Source organism: Physeter macrocephalus, chromosome 2 (assembly GCF_002837175.3).
Source record: "Physeter macrocephalus isolate SW-GA chromosome 2, ASM283717v5, whole genome shotgun sequence".
In the NCBI taxonomy this organism is placed as follows: domain Eukaryota; kingdom Metazoa; phylum Chordata; class Mammalia; order Artiodactyla; family Physeteridae; genus Physeter; species Physeter macrocephalus.
The window spans coordinates 78,280,472-78,297,763 of record NC_041215.1 but is presented as its reverse complement, the minus strand read 5'-3'; the positions used below and the strand labels follow the sequence as shown (position 1 = coordinate 78,297,763).

At 42.6% G+C, this 17,292-nt stretch overlaps 1 protein-coding gene across 6 annotated transcripts in view; it reads right to left on the bottom strand.

Annotated features, from left to right (window-relative positions):
* Nucleotides 1-17,292, bottom strand: part of RAPGEF4 (Rap guanine nucleotide exchange factor 4) — a 318,711-nt gene that overhangs the window by 85,214 nt on the left and 216,205 nt on the right. For all 6 annotated transcript variants that reach the window (XR_008618698.1, XM_028479132.2, XM_028479142.2 and 3 more), the window contains 3 exons: nucleotides 5,424-5,477; nucleotides 5,005-5,111; nucleotides 1,047-1,168 (listed from right to left, as the gene is read on the bottom strand). Coding sequence is in view for 5 of the 6 variants with exons in the window: in XM_028479132.2 (XP_028334933.1) it covers nucleotides 1,047-1,168; nucleotides 5,005-5,111; nucleotides 5,424-5,477 (283 nt within the window). In the remaining variant the exon portion in view is untranslated. The remainder of the gene's footprint in view (nucleotides 1-1,046; nucleotides 1,169-5,004; nucleotides 5,112-5,423; nucleotides 5,478-17,292) is intronic.

Genomic DNA, 17,292 nt, shown 5'->3' with positions numbered 1-17,292 from the left:
CCCTGCATCGGCAGGCAGACTCTCAACCGCTGCGCCACCAGGGAAGCCCCCAGTTCAAGTTTTAAAGAGTTTTTTGTTTTTTTTCTTATTGCGTTTAAACAAGAAGATTTAGATCTCAGTAGGACAAAGTCATAAACTTGGCTCAGAATCCCTCATCTATGTGTCTTAAAGCTCTTAAGCCCCTTTTCAGGAGGGAGCATCAACACTATCCAAAGATGAGGGGCAGTGGTAGAATCCTTGCTGCTCAAAATATGATCCCTGGAACTGCAGCATCAGCATCGTCTGGGAGCTTTTGGAAATGCAGACTCTCTGGACCCATCCCAGCCCTGCTGAATCAGAATCCGCATTTTAACAAGAGTTCCAGGTGATTTGTATACACAGGAAAGTCTGTGAAACACTGGCAAGAGCATCATTCGATTCCCAGGTACTTAAAAATTAAAGGAATGATTTTAATAGTTTGTCAGTTTGGAAAAGTGATCTTTAAACAAATGGCTTGAGGAGTTCAATCACAGTTCCACTCCAGTCCTGAATAGCTACTCTGCTCAGTTATAGCCCCTGTGGATATCAGGGGCCACGCCACAGAGCACACTCCCGATATTACGTGTGGGTACAAAAAATTGGCTCTCCCAGAAAACTCAGCTTCTGAATTCAGTACTCTCTTTCATGTTATCAGCCCGGCCACACACTGTGTTGCTCTTCCGTCGGCCCCTGCATCAGGACTGCTATGCAAGGCTCAGAGTATAATCGTGCTATCGATGAACCGTGAATGCAAACTAATAAACATAATTGGAACTGATGCACTCGGGTTTCAATTTCATTTTCCCTTCATCTGCTCTCCCAGGTTAGGAAGGTACAATGGTGGAACACTGCAATCAACGGCATCCGCTTGCTGCATTTGTATTGCTGAATGAAGATGCTAGCTCTGTGGGTCCCTAAAGGGATCATAATTCTTTCTGGCCCATGTGGGAGTTCAGCCACAACCTACCTAGGGAAGTGCACTTCCTAGCATTTCTTGAGGGTTTTCCAGGGACCGTGGCTCATCTTACCGTGGTTGAGAACACTGTCTTCTACCAGGACTTGCCACATGCCCACGGCTTGAATTCGGGAGTGAACGCATGGAGTCTGCTGCAGCATCCAGTCCACCAGCTCGGTCCCCACGCAGCATTGTCTAAGGAGCGGGAGGACACAAAGGAGGGGAAGTCACCCCCTTGCAGATGAAGGACGGGAGATGGCTTCTGAGAGGAGACCCTCCCACAGGGCTCCACGCTCTTCCACCCTAAGAGGTCTCATGGCAAACAAAGCACTGCATGACGTGGCCTCAGGTTCTCAAACTTTTGTACAAACCAATAAAACCACTCAACTCACGAGACAGCCTTCTAGGCAAGGCTGGCCAAACGAAAGAGCATTACAGGCGGAAGCCCCAGGGGAGACTAAAGGGCAGCTAGACGGGGAGCACGATCTGGCAAGCGAATCCCAGGGCCAGAAACTCTTGAGCCGGTCCCAGAAAAATCTCAGTGTAAAATGAAGGCAAAGCGTAATTCTGACTTCCTTCACCGGAGCCTTTTGAGGAATGAGTTAAGGTCTGTGAGGCCTTAGGAGGTGCTCCGTGAAGGGCTATGTGTAAATGCAAAATTATATAGCACTTTCTATTTTCAAGTAATACTACTGAGCTTCCTCAGAGGCGTGCTGGGAGAAACAAGCAATCAGCGACGCAAATCTCTGAGATAAGTTTGATGCAATGAGCACCAGCACTTCGACAGAGCCTGTCACCTGAAGAGCTCCAAATGCTTTCTGTACGGGCACATGTTCATCCCTATGATGCCCCTCTGTGGTAAGCTGGTCGGGATGGGCAAACTACATGCCTTAGTCAGGACACACATAACTACACACACATACTAGGAAACCTTCAGTGGGGAGAGAGGTGTTCGTGGCATGACTGTTCAACGGAGGAAATGGGATCTTGAAGTCCGAGGGAGGAATCCCAAGGGACAGGAATAAGCAGGGAGTTTCAGAGCAGCTGGCTGACTGCAGCTGGGTCTGAGTCACTGGTGACCTCCCCTCCTGTGCTGAGGATGCCACCATCTCTGGGGCACTAAGACTGGTTCCAGCCCAGGGAGCTCCTCTCTAGTTTGAACTGGAGGAGATTCCCGGTGCTGGTCCACTTTAGGAAGAGCTTAGCCTGGGAGAAGTCATGAGATCCAGCACCAGGTCTACTACTTATTAGCTGTGTGACTCTGGCCATATCGTTTCAAATCTCTGGTTCTCAGTTTTTTCATCTGTAAAAGAAAAGAGGAGGAAAAGATGGCTTCAAAGGCCATGTCCAGTTCTAAGACTTCAGGAACTCTGAAATCTATCAGAACTCCTGGGATGTCCTGATTCGGGTCTGACCCAAGAATACACCACAAGGAGGATGTCCTGAGAAGGCTGTTAGATTTCTAGGACTGCTGTGATTACAGTCCATACCCACACTTCAGAGCTTCAATGGGCCAAGAGGCACCTAGTTACTATTCATTGTGAACCAAACGTATGATCTGTCGTGTTCCTCATCTAATTTGAGAATTTATTAACGGGAAAAGTCATGTAAAAGTATAAAAAAATCAATTTCATGTGGCTTTTAATTCAATGATTACTTTTACTAAAAAGAGCATATGGTGTTGAGATGATCCCAGAGTCTCTCGGCCCTGGGACAGGGTGTAAGAGTCTTGCAGTCAGAACACAGAACAAAGACACACAGCTGTGCCACTTGTGGCTGGTGGAATCGCCGGGTTTCCTCTCTATTAATGATCTTTAGCTATTTTAAAATCGACAGCTGATCTCTAGTGTGGTGATCACTGGGGGTGATGCTGCATCTGGGGAGACTTCAATCCCTTTGCACTGCAGTAATGATAGAAGTGGCGGCAGGTGAAAACAGGAGGGAGGGAGAGGATGGAACTGGAAACAAGATCCGGGACCAGGCACTCAAAATGTTCTGCAGGAAAAAGAAATCATGCCTCTGGCTTCCGGTTGCGTCCACGGGTCACTATCAACAGATCATTAATTTGTGTCATAGGGTGTGGAATAGACATAACACCTATATTTCGGGGGGTTAAAATCTTAGGACTATGGAGCAAGAAAGAGATTATGGTTTCTGACTTCTGGTTTCCATTATTTGTCACCAAAGATGACATCTTTAATGGAATTTCCCTAATGCAAGTCAACACTTGGGAAAGCATAATCACATCTTAAATTAAGGGAATATAAATTTAAAAAGAAAAAGGTCCTTTAGCTGTATGAGATTTTTGAGATCCACTTAATGAGTTAAAGAGTTTGAACTCTCTCTCTGAGGACGTGGATACATGAGTTTAATCTTTACTTCCCTCAAAATTGTAACAGTGTGTAGGAACTACAGACGCCAAAAAAAGAATGAACTTCCAGAGTTGAAGGAAAAGGCTTCCAAATGTAATCAACCAAAATGGCAGCTGGTAAATATCCACATTAAAAGGGCAAGAGGAGCAATCTGTCTTAAGAGAGGGAACATGCCCTAAGAGGAGCATGCTACTGATTAAAGTGTTTCTCAAATCCCGTCTCATTTCCAGAATTCTATCAAGAAGAGGCCAATCTCAATGTAACAAACTGCCAGTTTTGGTCTTATAAACATATTCATGACAAATGCAAGCAGAAGAGTGTTAGTTTGCAGGGAGTGCCGAAAGAGTGATCCAAAGACAAAAAATTTGCAATGTGTTTCCATCTCTGTCCTTGGGAAAGAGACTGGATTTGAGGTAAATATACTGGAAGGTTTGCTCTAGGGTAAACCAGGTATAATTTTACAGGTACTATCATGGTTGACAGTCACTAGAAAGATATATATATATATATATAGATATATATAGATATATATATATATATCCTTTGTGTTAACTTTATAATTTGTATTCTAGCTTTTCACTGTGTCTTATGAATTTGGTTCATGTGAATCAAATGGGTTTTGACTCATGCTAAGTCTGATGGGTTCTGAGGTCATATCTAAACAAGGCTAAATGAGAGAGTCCGACTGATTGCTGAAAGAGGGCTGTGAGTCTGAACCATGGGTGCAGGGAGAGGGAGTGAAGGCTTTTGTGCCATAGGCAGGACATTCCAGTTCCTAAACCGCTGCTGAGTTGATTAAATCAAAAGTTAAAGATTAGACATGAATCCTTCATTTACCCACCGCGGTTCAGTCATTCCAGGTCAAATAAATCATACAGCCCCTGTCTTTATCATTTCTTAACTCCAGTGGCAGCTATAATGAGTCTTTATTCTATATGATTATAGATGTGAAACAGTTGCATATCTTACTATATGCATACTAGAATGAAATCCTACATTAGAAAGTAAATTATGTAAAGGGCATTTTATATTTTTTTCACTCCTGTATCCTTAGGGTTTGGAACACATAATGCCTGGTGCCCAGTAGGTGCTTAATAAATGTGTGGAATGAATGAATGACAGAATGAATGAATGAAACTTGTAAATCAACCAACCTTAGTTTAAACCCTGGCACTGCCATTCACTAGATTTGTGACTTGGTCAAGGAAAACTATTTAGTCTCTTCTGAGCCTCAGTTTTATCATCTGAAAAATGGCCACACACCTATCTCGCAGGTTGTGATGAGGATGAAATGAGATAATATATATAAAGTGGCCTGGTACAGGGCTTCAAGTACAAATGAACACTTAGTAAATGTTAGTTGAATCTCATCTAAATCTAGTAGTTTTCCTAAAATACACTTTAGCAAACAGAATTACAAACGTTTTCTATGTTCATCACAGTTAAACCAATGTCTAAGCAAATTAGTTTAGGAGTAACTCCTGGGAATATGAAGGCTACTTAGAGTTAAGTGGGGATCCAAGACAAGCTTAACTTCCAGAACCTGGAGGATTATAAAACATGCTGCCCATGGATGGAAAACAGGGAAACACAAGTTTGTTCTAACTTCACTAATCACTAATCTGAGGGGGCCATAGCCTTTAGAATTATTGCACATACCTGTATGTCTTTAGGTGGTATTTTCTATCTCTTATCATGTGAGGTGCTCGAGAGAGAATGGCATTTCGTAATATTTTTCCAGCCCTGAGGATCTTCTCTGAAGGAACCTGAATTTTAATCCGATGGGAGGAGGGGAAGAGAAAGGAGAGTTTATAGATGGAAGACAAACCAGATGCATCACTAAATCACTTTCCAATCTGACTCTGCACTTGAAAAATACAATTCACTCGTACATTTGCATTGTTCACTTGTGTGACATGTCACTGTTTTATACTGAGAACTGAGACACAACGATATGTATTGTTTCTAGAAACTGTATCCACAGTTTCCTGATGTGATGCTCTGACATACGGACCACTTCCAGTAGTTACTTAAGAAGCTAGCTCTGCTGGCTCATCAACCCACCTACATCCCATTACCTTGGTAATGGTGTTAGCAGGACGAAGAGGAACGTGAGGTTCAATGAGAGGTGTCTGAAAAATAAAATGTTAAAGCAAAAGAAAATTAAACAAAAAGTTCACTAAAGAAAATTATGGGTTGGGGAATAACAAGAAACATCCATTTTTATAAAACTCAAAATAGAATTAAAAAAACAAGAGAGAAAATCTGCCTAAAGAACTTGAATGCACAGGCATTCAAAGGGCAAAATTAAGACCATTCGATTTGCCATAATTTAAACATAAATTATTAAAAATGAAAAAAACCAAACAGATAGGAATGATTAGATGTTTGCAAGCTTAATGAGAAGGGAATCAATATCTACCCACAGCATAACAAACATCAGGGCAGAGGAAAAAACAAAAGAAGATAAACATGAATAGAGATTAAAAGGACCTATCTCAGGGGATAGGGATAAAGGACTGATTTAGAATGGAAATGAGTGACTTCATCCTCTCGCATGTAGTTAAGATTCTTTTCCTGCAATTTGTATTGTTAGAAAGCTTTAATTTTTAAATGATGCTTCTTTGTGGTTTTACATACTCAAGTTCCTCGAATGCACTGGGGCAGCTAGTGTACCATCTCTTTCATCTGCAAAGTGGTGTACAAAGTTTTCAGGATTCTGCGACTATCAGAACAGCTCTAGGATCTAGCTAAAGCCCCTAGCACTATCCACATTCTTCAGATGAAGGTGCTGAATTGGAATCCCAGGGAAATGACTTGCTACCCAGCTACACTGCTGAGTCCCCTAGTCCTACTGAAACCCCTTCACTCTATATTTCTGAAATATCTGGTAATGGCAAAGATACATTCTGTCAAAGGTGGTGATAGATCCATGAACACAACGCTGTTTATGCCACTTCCAGAAGGTAAGTAGTAGTAGATTTACCTATGAGATTGCAGTGGGCAGAATAACGGCCCCCAAAGATGTCCATGTCCTTATCCCCAGAACCTATGAATATGTTAGATTACATGGCAAAAGGGACTCTGCAGATGTGATTAAGTTAAGGATCAAAATAAGCAGATTATTCTGATGTTTCTAGGTGGCTCCAATGTAATTGTAATTGTAGGGTCCTTAAAAGATGGAAGGAGGAGGCAGAAGAGTTAGAACCAGAGAGCTAACAGTGGGAGTATGACGCGGCCCAATTGGGCTGGCTTTGATGGTGGAGGAAGCCAAGAGCCAAGGAATGAGGGCAGCCTCTGGAAGATGGAAAAGGCAGAACAATACATGATTTCCCCCTGGAGCCTTCAGAAGGAATGGGCCTGCTGATACCTTGATTATAGCCCAGCGAGACCAACTTCAGACTTCTAAACTACAGCTCTGTAAGGTTATTCATTTGTGTTTCTTTAAGCTTGTGGCTTACACAATTGGTTACAGCAGTCACAGAAAACTAACACAGAGATTATTATACTTTATACTAAAAACCCATACTTTTTGCAAATAGAAGCCATTGCATTGAAAATAAATTGGGAGGTTTTTCCTTTGTCCTAATATATAATCAATAGGGAAAATAAGAAGTCAATACTAATTTTAAATACTTTAGGTACCTAAATATGAATATACATGTATAAACATATGCCTTCCTTTTTATTAACAATACATTTCAGATGGGTTGCTGCTTCTAATATTATAATAGAATTAAGGAAAAAAGGGAAAGGAATCCTAAGTTTTAAGAACAGCATAGATGAGACACAGATTAATTTAGAATGAAATCGCACTGAACTTAAACATTTTCATCACCTTGCTGGCATCTAAACCTTTCCTTCCTCTCAAAATCACTAGCGCACAAATGTCAAGCAATATTATAATATTTTAGCAGCATTCTGTTTACAACTAGCATAGACCAAGGAATGTCAATCTGGTCAAATTCAATAACAGCTTTAAACAGAGACCGACTTTGTCCTGAAGTAGCCCACGCTCTCTTATGGCAGACCTTTCATTGGAAAGGGGCCGTGAGCTCACAGACTCCCTCTACCACCTCCTCAAAAAAGACAGAGAATTCCGTGATGCCAAATCACCTGGACTCATGTTCAAAAGGGGGGAGGCCAGCATGCACCGGGGCGCTGGAAATGTGTGCAGTCAAAACAGTTGATTATTTCCAGGTTGTGAGTTCCCAGTACTCATACACGTTATCTCTTTACATTACACAGGTTGGTTTATATGTCTAGGACTGTGGCTGGTTATGTAACCAAATTGTAGAAGCCTCTGGTTATTCTTGAAAATAACAGCAGAAACCCATTTCTTCTTCCTGTCTTAGAAGAAGGAAGCATAGGTATATGTGGGTCTAGAGTAGATGAATGTAGGATAAGCTTCTGCGGTAACCTTTTCTTTCCTATGGAAAAAAAAAAAAAATCTATTTTCCTTTGCAGTAGTCTTTGAGAGGCAGGCTGAGCCAGAGGTCAAGAAGATGCCCGTGCTTGAGGATTATTGATGAATGTTTATTCTTTGGTAAGCTCAATGAAACATTATTTGAAGATTGCATCTTTTTGTTTCTACAAAAATGACTATATTTAAGCAAAATGCTAACAAGTGGTCCCTAGGTAGTCAATTTGGTTGGACAGTTCCCTTTTTGCTTCCTTGGAACCCTGAAAAGAAACTATTACCAAAGCAGGGGAAGCATCAGACTTCAACCAGTTCCTTTGATTTGCAACTTCTAAAGGAGCAAAACGTACACAGGTTGCCTTTTAGCGAGATAATCCCAGGACCAAGAGGCTGTTTAATCTGTTGAAAGGCGGCATTCTCAGAACCTTCCCTGGCTCAGAGATTTTAGGTTAGGAGGCAACATAATGAATAGATGCTTTGAGAGAGGGACAGTCCCTTTATTTAAATAAAACCTCCAAGGAACACATGCAGGGTGAAAGCAGGGAAAGTTTTACTTGGTGGGGGGAGGGGAATAAAAACTTGTCTTTGAAAGGGACTCCATCCTGTATTCAGTTAGGCAAGCTTCTATGATCTAAGAGCTATGTTGGTGCCTAGCAGCCATGCGCTGTGAGGTAGAGGGCTGTGACAGGTAGGCCGGGTCCCTGGGACACAAAGTCACTGCCAATGTCTGTTCAGGGGCCCCTTCCATAGGGAGTATGACTTTATTGCTTTTGTATCTGCTTATTTATTTCCTTTTTTGGTTTCCCTTGGCTTTCAAGTAAAGTTTTTATTTTTGAGAATTTCACTTTAGCTGAGCTTTAGTGAAATGAGGAGAGGAATTTCATTTTATAAATTTCATTCCCTCAATAGGAGAGGGAAAGAAGCAGGCCGGGGTGATTAGTGAGAATCCAAACAAGAAAAGCAGCCCTAAAAGCAAGACCAAGGACTTCCTGTGTCAGGCCTTTTACATGTGTTATTTTATCATTACTCTCATATTTTATTGAGAAAACTAAGGCCAGCAACACATAGGGACTTGAGCTCACACAGCTCATGACTGAAGGGCTGGGAAGTGAATCCAGGTCGGCCTTATTCCAGTGTCTACGCTGCAGGAACAATGACCCATCGCACCTGCTCTTTTCTCCTACAGATATCATGGCTCACACTGTGGAAGAGTTAACATTCCATTTAATTAAAGTTCATTGAGAAAAATGCATCTAAGCCCTTCTCAGTTACCAGGTGCCAGAGTCGATCTTATGCGTTTCCAGCAATAAGTGTGCATAACATCCTACTGAGATGACACGTTAGCACCATGCATCATGCTTGGTCTGAATTAACTTTCTAAAAATCAACTTTGTGACAATAAAACATTTGGCATTGAGGGACTGCCCTTGCAGGGCTGAGACAAATATACCAGAAAGGTGGGTAGCAGTTGAAGTCCGAGCGGGAAAATGGAGAGCACTCAGTATTTCCCATGGAGGGAATTTAAGGCTGGGAACTAGCTTTACAGGTGGTGCAAGAGCTGAGAAGCCAAAGAGGCGATGAGGAGGTAACCTGGATGCTAGCCAAGCAGGAAGCCCTCAGGTGGGGGGACAGAGGAAGGAGGAGGCGTTGCCAGAGCCGGAGCCAGGTGTCCTGGTGGGAGCTGGAACCCCGGAGGGCCTCCTGGTCCTAGAGGTCCAGCCGCTGCTGGAGATGCTGCCACCCTCCCACCGCTGAGGGGAGCTGGAGACCCTCCCGCATCCCATCCCTCTCCAACCATAAACCAGAGAAAAAAGGAAAAGAATTTCATTTTATAAATGATTAAACAGAAGAGGGAAAGAAGGAGCTTGGTGACTGATATTGGTGAGAAGATCAAAGCGGGCTTCCCTGGTGGCGCAGTGGTTGAGAGTCCGCCTGCCGATGCAGGAGACGCGGGTTCGTGCCCCGGTCCGGGAAGATCCCACATGCCGCGGAGCGGCTGGGCCCGTGAGCCATGGCCGCTGAGCCTGCGCGTCCGGAGCCTGTGCTCCGCAACAGGAGAGGCCACAACAGTGAGAGGCCCGCGTACGGCAAAAAAAAAAAAAGATGGATCAAAGCAAGAAAACCAACCCTAAAGGCAAAACCAAGGCCCTGCGGAGGTCGGCTTCCTTGTGATGCACAGCAGAGCACAGGCAGGGCAAAATACTGCTCAGAGGACAAACAGCCCAGGACCCTCCACAGAGGGTGGCTGCTGTGACCACAGAGTGGGCACAGGGTTGCTCCATGTTCAACCCCAGCCCTCTCAGCCTCTCCCATTCCATATCTCCCCAGCCACACTTCCTGGTGGGCTACAGGTAAGGAAGGTGGACAGTGGGTAGCGTAGAGTGGGCCTTCATTAATGCTTCCTGGGCTTGGTTCCTAGGGCTGCCCTATGTCTTGATCTATAGCCAGAAAACGCATATCACAGATGAGCCCTAGAAGAAACAGACCCCCTCTCTGATCAAATGTCATATCTTTCAACACATCAACCACGTGATAAGGACAAAAATTCTTCCTCCCTACCTGGGTATGAAAGAATCCGAATTGGGCTGTGAAAATGTGATCCTAAAAAGCTAGGCAGAGAGGACAGATAAAGGCAGAGGTATTCAGCTTTCTCTGCTTTTCTTGGCTTTCTCCCCTGAAGACTTCCCTCAGGAGTGAACATAATTGGTTCTTGTTTGCTTCTGAAGAGGGGATGCATTCTACTGCTTTTTATTATGCTTATATTACTGCTGAAAAGGAGCAACAGTAAGGGAAAATATTCCTTCTGGCACCAGACCCAATTCAGAAATACTAATCAGGTGATGAAAAATATGAGTTTAGTCTCTATTACAACATGCACAATAACTCCCCAGTAGATCATTATGAGGTATAAGGCTCTGTGTTAGGCCTCGTGAAAAACCATATTCAGGCCCTTTTGAAAGGGGGTAATTCTTTTTACTTAAGTATTTGCTCATAGAAGCTTTTTGCAAGGCACATCATTTTAAGCCAAGAGATAAGAATAACAAGGTAGATTGGGACACAAAGCTCATGGCAGAACTCTGGCAACCCAGCGTAATAAAACGTCATCTAAGCCCACATCCAATTCAAGAATTTAATGAAGGTGTATGATGTGCAGAGCAATGTGCTAGGCTAAAGTACAGACTCTGATAAAGAACCTGGTCTAAATGAGCTCTTGATCTTTTGGAGAAAGTAGAACTTCCATGGATTAAACAATTAGTGAGAATCTGAATCAATGAATAAATGCAACAATATTCTGGATTTCAAATTCCCCTTTTCTCAGTTCAGGTGAGAAAATCTTTAGGAAGTGGGAAGAATATTTAATGTTTTTAGTGAAAATGATACACTTTTAGGAGTTACATTCCCTTGTTTGGGCATTTTGGAATAATACAACTAAGGTCTTAGAAATGTGTCTCATTCTTGTAATAATTATCATCAGTGTCATCATTCTTTGGTTGACCAAATGAAATTAAAAGTAAGAACTAAATCAGACTCATACAGATTTCACCACTCTGAAATAACTATGTAAGTTTTCCCATTTGTTAACTAATGGAAAAATTCATCTATAGACCTCTTTAGCTTCCATCGATAGGCTTTTTAAAGTTTTTCCTAGTTTAAAGTTGACGTGTAGATTTCCAGTTTCAGCTTCAACCTGTAAAAGTGGTCATTCCTGCTGTTACAAGAAAAAGCTGAACAAAGTGAAAATAATGACTTCTCTCAGGTTCATCAAAGAACTGAGTATGTCAAGAAAACTGCCACCCTGAAATCTGGTGAAATGGGGGAATCCAGTCACAGCTGACATTTGCCTACCTGGACTGGAAGCCACAAATGGGTAGGAACACTTAAATGGTGTTTAATTAATTAAACCAGGAGGCCGTTAGACTGAGGTGGCTCTAATGCCTGGTGGTCTGTGTAAGCAAACCAAAATCTAAGCCTGCAATTGCCTCAAGGTTCTAACATTGAAACCCAAGGACAAACAATCACAGCCAGCTAAGCTTTATGCTACTGCCAATCAATAGTTTCCTAATTTTGCCTTCACTTTTTCTCTATAAAATTACCTCCCTGAGCTCCCATTGGTGGAGTGCTCCTAAGCACTTCCGGTTTCGTGCTGCCAGATTCGAATCAACTTTTGCTCAAATAAACTCTTAACATTTTTTAAAAATTAATTAATTAATTAATTAACTTTTGGCTGTGTTGGGTCTTCGTTTCTGTGCGAGGGCTTTCTCTAGTTGCAGCAAGTGGGGGCCACTCTTCATCGCGGTGCACGGGCCTCTCACTGTCGCGGCCTCTCTTGTTGCGGAGCACAGGCTCCAGACCAGCAGGCTCAGTAGTTGTGGCGCACGGGCCTTGTTACTCCGCGGCATGTGGGATCTTCCCAAACCAGGGCTCGAACCCATGTCCCCTGCATTGGCAGGCGGACTCTCAACCACTGCGCCACCAGGGAAGCCCGCCCTTAACATTTTTAATATGCCTCAACAATGGTCATTTTGATGATTTGCTGGAGGCTGAATGTGCAGTAACCTGGGAGTGAGAAACTCCTGGGGGAGATAGTCTTAGGTGGGCACCCACACTTTTGGGCTTTACCCCTTGGAATTCCTCCAAATTCTCATGGTGAAGAGCCAAAAATTATCTCCTTGTGGCTCTGGCAGGGGGAGGGGAAGAATGAGCATTATGATATAGACCCAGAGCATTCTCTGTAGCAAAGGCCTACTCTCCAGGGAAAAGACTTTACGAGAGTCTTATCCCACCTGGGGAAGTGCATTTCTCTGACTCTAGTCTCCACCAGCCTTCCTGTCTCACCTAAAGAAGGAAAAAGCAGCTAAGAAACAGTGGTGAAAGTCCCATGACAGGGACACGGGCCCACTAAATGACTGAGGTTTAATCACAAGAGTATATTCACTTCCCTTCTCCCCTATGCCCCCCACAAATGCCAATATAAAAATAGTGGATTACAGCTGAATGAGCTGTAGATTTAGACTCTATCAAAGGAGGAGTTCTTAGGGAAGCCCAAACACAGCAGAAGAGACAAAAACAAGGACATTAGAGGAATTTGAAACCTCTGGAATCTACAGCTACAGCAAATATTAAACACAGCCCAACTCCCAGCCAGATTAACATAAAACCTCACACTAAAAGCTTATTTATCTCAGTTCCTATTACCCAATACATCATGTCTGATTTTCAACCAAAAAATCACAAAGCATGCTAGAAGGCAAGGAAAACAGAGTCTGAAGAGACAAAGTAAGCATCAGAGCCAGACTCAGACATGATAACAAATTTTGGAATTATCAAACAGGAAATTCAAATTAACTGTGATTAACAAATTAACTATAGAGTAGTATTCCATTAATAACACTAATAAAAATGTAGACAATATGCAAAAATATATTGTGTAACAAAAGCAGAGAAACTAAGAAAGAAATGTCTTGCTTTCTTCTCCTTCCTCCATAGACCAGCAGAGAGAAGGAAGAGCAGAAAGGGGATGGGAATAGAAGGCACAACACAAGTGCTGGAACCACCAGCCTCAGTCTCTTCAGAGATTCAACTCCACCAAAAGCTAGAAGTTTAAAAAATGGATCTAGCAAGTTATTTTGTGGATATTAACAAACTTATTCTAAAGTTTATATAGAGAGGCAGAAGACCCAGAATAACCAACACAATTTTTTTTGGGGGGGGGTGCCCAGCCGCTCCGCAGCACGTGGGGTCTTCCCAGACCGGGGCACGAACCCGTGTCCCCTGCATCAGCAGGCGGGCTCTCAACCACTGCGCCACCAGGGAAGCCCCCCAACACAATTTTGAAGGAGAAGAATAAAGCTGGAGAACTGATGCTACTCCACTTTATGACTTACTATCAATATAAAGCTTCTGTAACCAAGACAGCGTAGTATTGACAGAAGAAGAGACAAATACATCAACAGAACAGAACAGAGAGCCCAGAAATACACCCACATAAATATAGTCAACTGATCTTTGACAAAGGAGCAAAGAAAAACAATGGAGCAAAGACAGTCTTTTCAACAATGGTGCTGGGACAACTGATGTCCACATGCAAAAAAATGAATCTAGACACAGACATTATATTCTTCACAAAAATTCACTCAAAATGGATCACAGGCTTAAACATAAAATGCAAAGCTATAAAACTCCTAGAAGATAACATAGGAGAATACCTACATGACCTTGGGTATGGCAATGATCTTTTTTTTTTTTTTTTTTTTTGAGGTTGGGTCAGTCAATCTAGAGTGTTTGATCTATTGATTATTTTCTATATACCAGATAGATCATCCAAGGAGCCTACAATGTAGGAAAGTGAGACTTAGAGTAAGCGAACGTCCAAAGCCTCAGTGCTGTGAAGAGGGGAGATAGGACTGAAGCCCAAGACTGTCTGGTCTGAGAGCTCATATCTTCCCACCGTGCCCTGGGGACTCTAGGTTACCACTTTATCATGCAAGGACATAACTCAGGAACAGCCAGGTGGAAAAGATGCGTAGGGCAAGCTATGTGGGAAGTGGTGAAGAGCTTCTATACCCTCTCCAGGCGTACCACTGTCCTGGAATCTCTGTGTGTTCACCAACCTGGAAGCTTGGCGATGACTTTTTTAGATACAACACCAAAGGCACACAATCCATGAAATAAATAACTGATAAACGGAACTTTCATTAAAATAAAAATCTTCTGCACCGTGAAAGACAATGTCAAGAGAGTGAGAAAACAAGCCACGGACTGGGAGAAAAGATTTGCAAAAGACACAGCTAATAAAAGACTGTCATCCAAATTATATGAAGAACTCTCAAAACTGAACAAGAAAACAAAAAACCTGTTTAAAAAAGTGGGCCACAGACCTTAACACACACCTCACGAAAGAGGATATAGAGATGGCAAATAAGCATATGAAAAGATGCTCCACACCCTCCACATCATATGTTACCAGGGAAGTGTAAATTAAAACAACGAGACACCACTACCCACAGATATGAATGGCCAAAATCCCGAACACTGACAACCCCAAATGCTGACGAGTATGTGGAGCAACAGGAACTCTCATTCACTGCTGGTGGGAATGCAAAATGGTGCAGCCACTTCGGAAGACAGTTTGGCAGTTCCTTACAAAACTAAACATGCTCTTATCACATCTGATTTAGCTATCGTACTCTTTGGTATTCACCCAAATCAGCTGAAAGCTTATGTGCACACAAAACCCTGCACACGGATATTTATAGCAGTTTTATTCATAATTGTCAAAACTTGGAAGCAACCAGATGTCCTTCAATAGGTGAATGGATCAATAAACTGTGGTACGTCTTTATTCAGCACAAAAGGAAGTGGGTTATCAAGCCATGAAAAGACATGGAGGAACTTTAAATGCATGTTACTAAGTGAAAGAGGTCAATCTGAAAAGGCTACATACTGTATGATTCCAACTATATGACATCTTTGAAAAGGCAAAACTGTGGAAACAATAAAAAGATGAGTAGTTGGCAGGGGTTGGGGGGCAGGGATGAACAGGCAGAGCACAGAGGATTTTCAGAACAGTGAAAATACTCTGTATGATACCATAATGATGAATATATGTCATTATACATTCGTCCAAACCCATGGAATGTATAACACCAAGAGTGAACCATAATGTGAGCTATGGACTTTGGGTGATTATGATGTGTCAATGTAGGTTCATCAGTTGTAACAAATGTATCCTCTGGTGGGAAATGTTGAAAACGGGGGAGGATATGCATGTGTATGGGCAGAGTGTATATGGAAATCTCTGTGCCTTTCCCTCAGTTTTGCTGTGAACTTTAAACTGCTCTAGAAAATAAAGTCTTAATTTAAAAATGGACATGACTATCCTTAGTAACTGAAATAATACTTTTTAGGGCCCAAAGTGACAAAAAATTTATGGACTAAGACTGAGTGTTGTTGCGGTTGCTAAGTACCAGTGGGAAAGAAAGTATTCAACTCAACACAGTTAAGAGTGGTTACCAGGGAGAGATTATTTCATGTGTATATTTCACTGAGTTGAGACTCCTCAATCCACCCAAATAAATATACATGTTCATGTTTTTTTAAATTGTGGGAACCAAAGTCCATAGTTTAGTCTCAGGGGGAGTCTGACTATTTAGCCAGGCTTATAGAGAAGAACAAACTCAAGTGTACTACAGGCTGCTTGGTGAGTCCATAAAACTGGAACAAAGAAGTCCCTACAAGAAAAGTGCTGCCCAGATGCTTCTGCTGACTGGTCTGGGAGTACTGTTCTCTAGCAGGTACTAGCAAATGGTTCAAGTTCCTCTCCAGCATCTCCTAATACAATGCTGCAAGATGGCATGTTTTTGTTTGTTTGTTTGTTTTTTGTTTTTTTGTGGTACGCGGGCCTCTCACTGCTGTGGCCTCTCCCGTTGCGGAGCACGGGCTCCGGACGCGCAGGCTCAGCAGCCATGGCTCACGGGCCCAGCCGCTCCGCGGCATGTGGGATCTTCCCGGACCGGGGCACGAACCCGTGTCCCCTGCATCGGCAGGCGGACTCTCAACCACTGCGCCACCAGGGAAGCCCAATGGCATGTTTTTAGAATGGTTCAAGCCCTAATCAATAGAGATTGTTTCTGATTTCTTCTAGTGGTGGGAGAGAGCCTCGGTTAGATACCAATCTTTCTTGTAATATACAGGATATTCTGAGTGTTCACTTTCTAAGAGGTGTGTCTACATGTCTATCAGATATGCCTAAGCCAGATATTTGCTGGCAAAAACCAAAACGCTAACTTTTTGGAGAGGCACCCATTCTTAACAGCTGGAATATTCCCTTTGAGGTCTTACACAAAGTGGTTCACTGTTTCCTTATGAATTGGCCTGATCAGGTCCAGATTTTCTTTTAATGGTAATACCAACATATTACTATTAAATTTTCATGTCAGTAATAGGAGCTAAAATATGCAAAACAAGTAAACCATAATATTCCACAAAGATCACTGTCCACTGTGGCATATCTACCCTCACAACTATAATTTTCATGGAAATATAAACTCTGTGATAAATTATTAAAGCTCCTTTCCCTCCTGTTTACAAATCTAAGCCTTCGTCTCATCACTCACCTTTTCGTCCACTACAAGAAATTCTGTCAACGAAGTCCAGAATTATACAAACAGCTCATACAACACAACAACAACAAAAACCAAACAACCCAATCAAAAAATGGGAAGAAGACCTTAATAGACATTTCTCCAAAGAAGGCATTCAGATGGCCAGTAGGCACATGAAAAGATGCTCTACATCCCTAATAATTAGAGAAATAATAATTCTCAAATTATTAATTCACAAATCAAAACTACAATGAGATACTACCTCACACAGGTCAGAACTGTCATCATCAAAAAGTCTACAAATAGGGCTTCCCTGGTGGCGCAGTGGTTGAGAGTCCGCCTGCCGATGCAGGGGACGCGGGTTCGTGCCCCGGTCCGGGAAGATCCCACATGCCGCGGAGCGGCTGGGCCCGTGAGCCATGG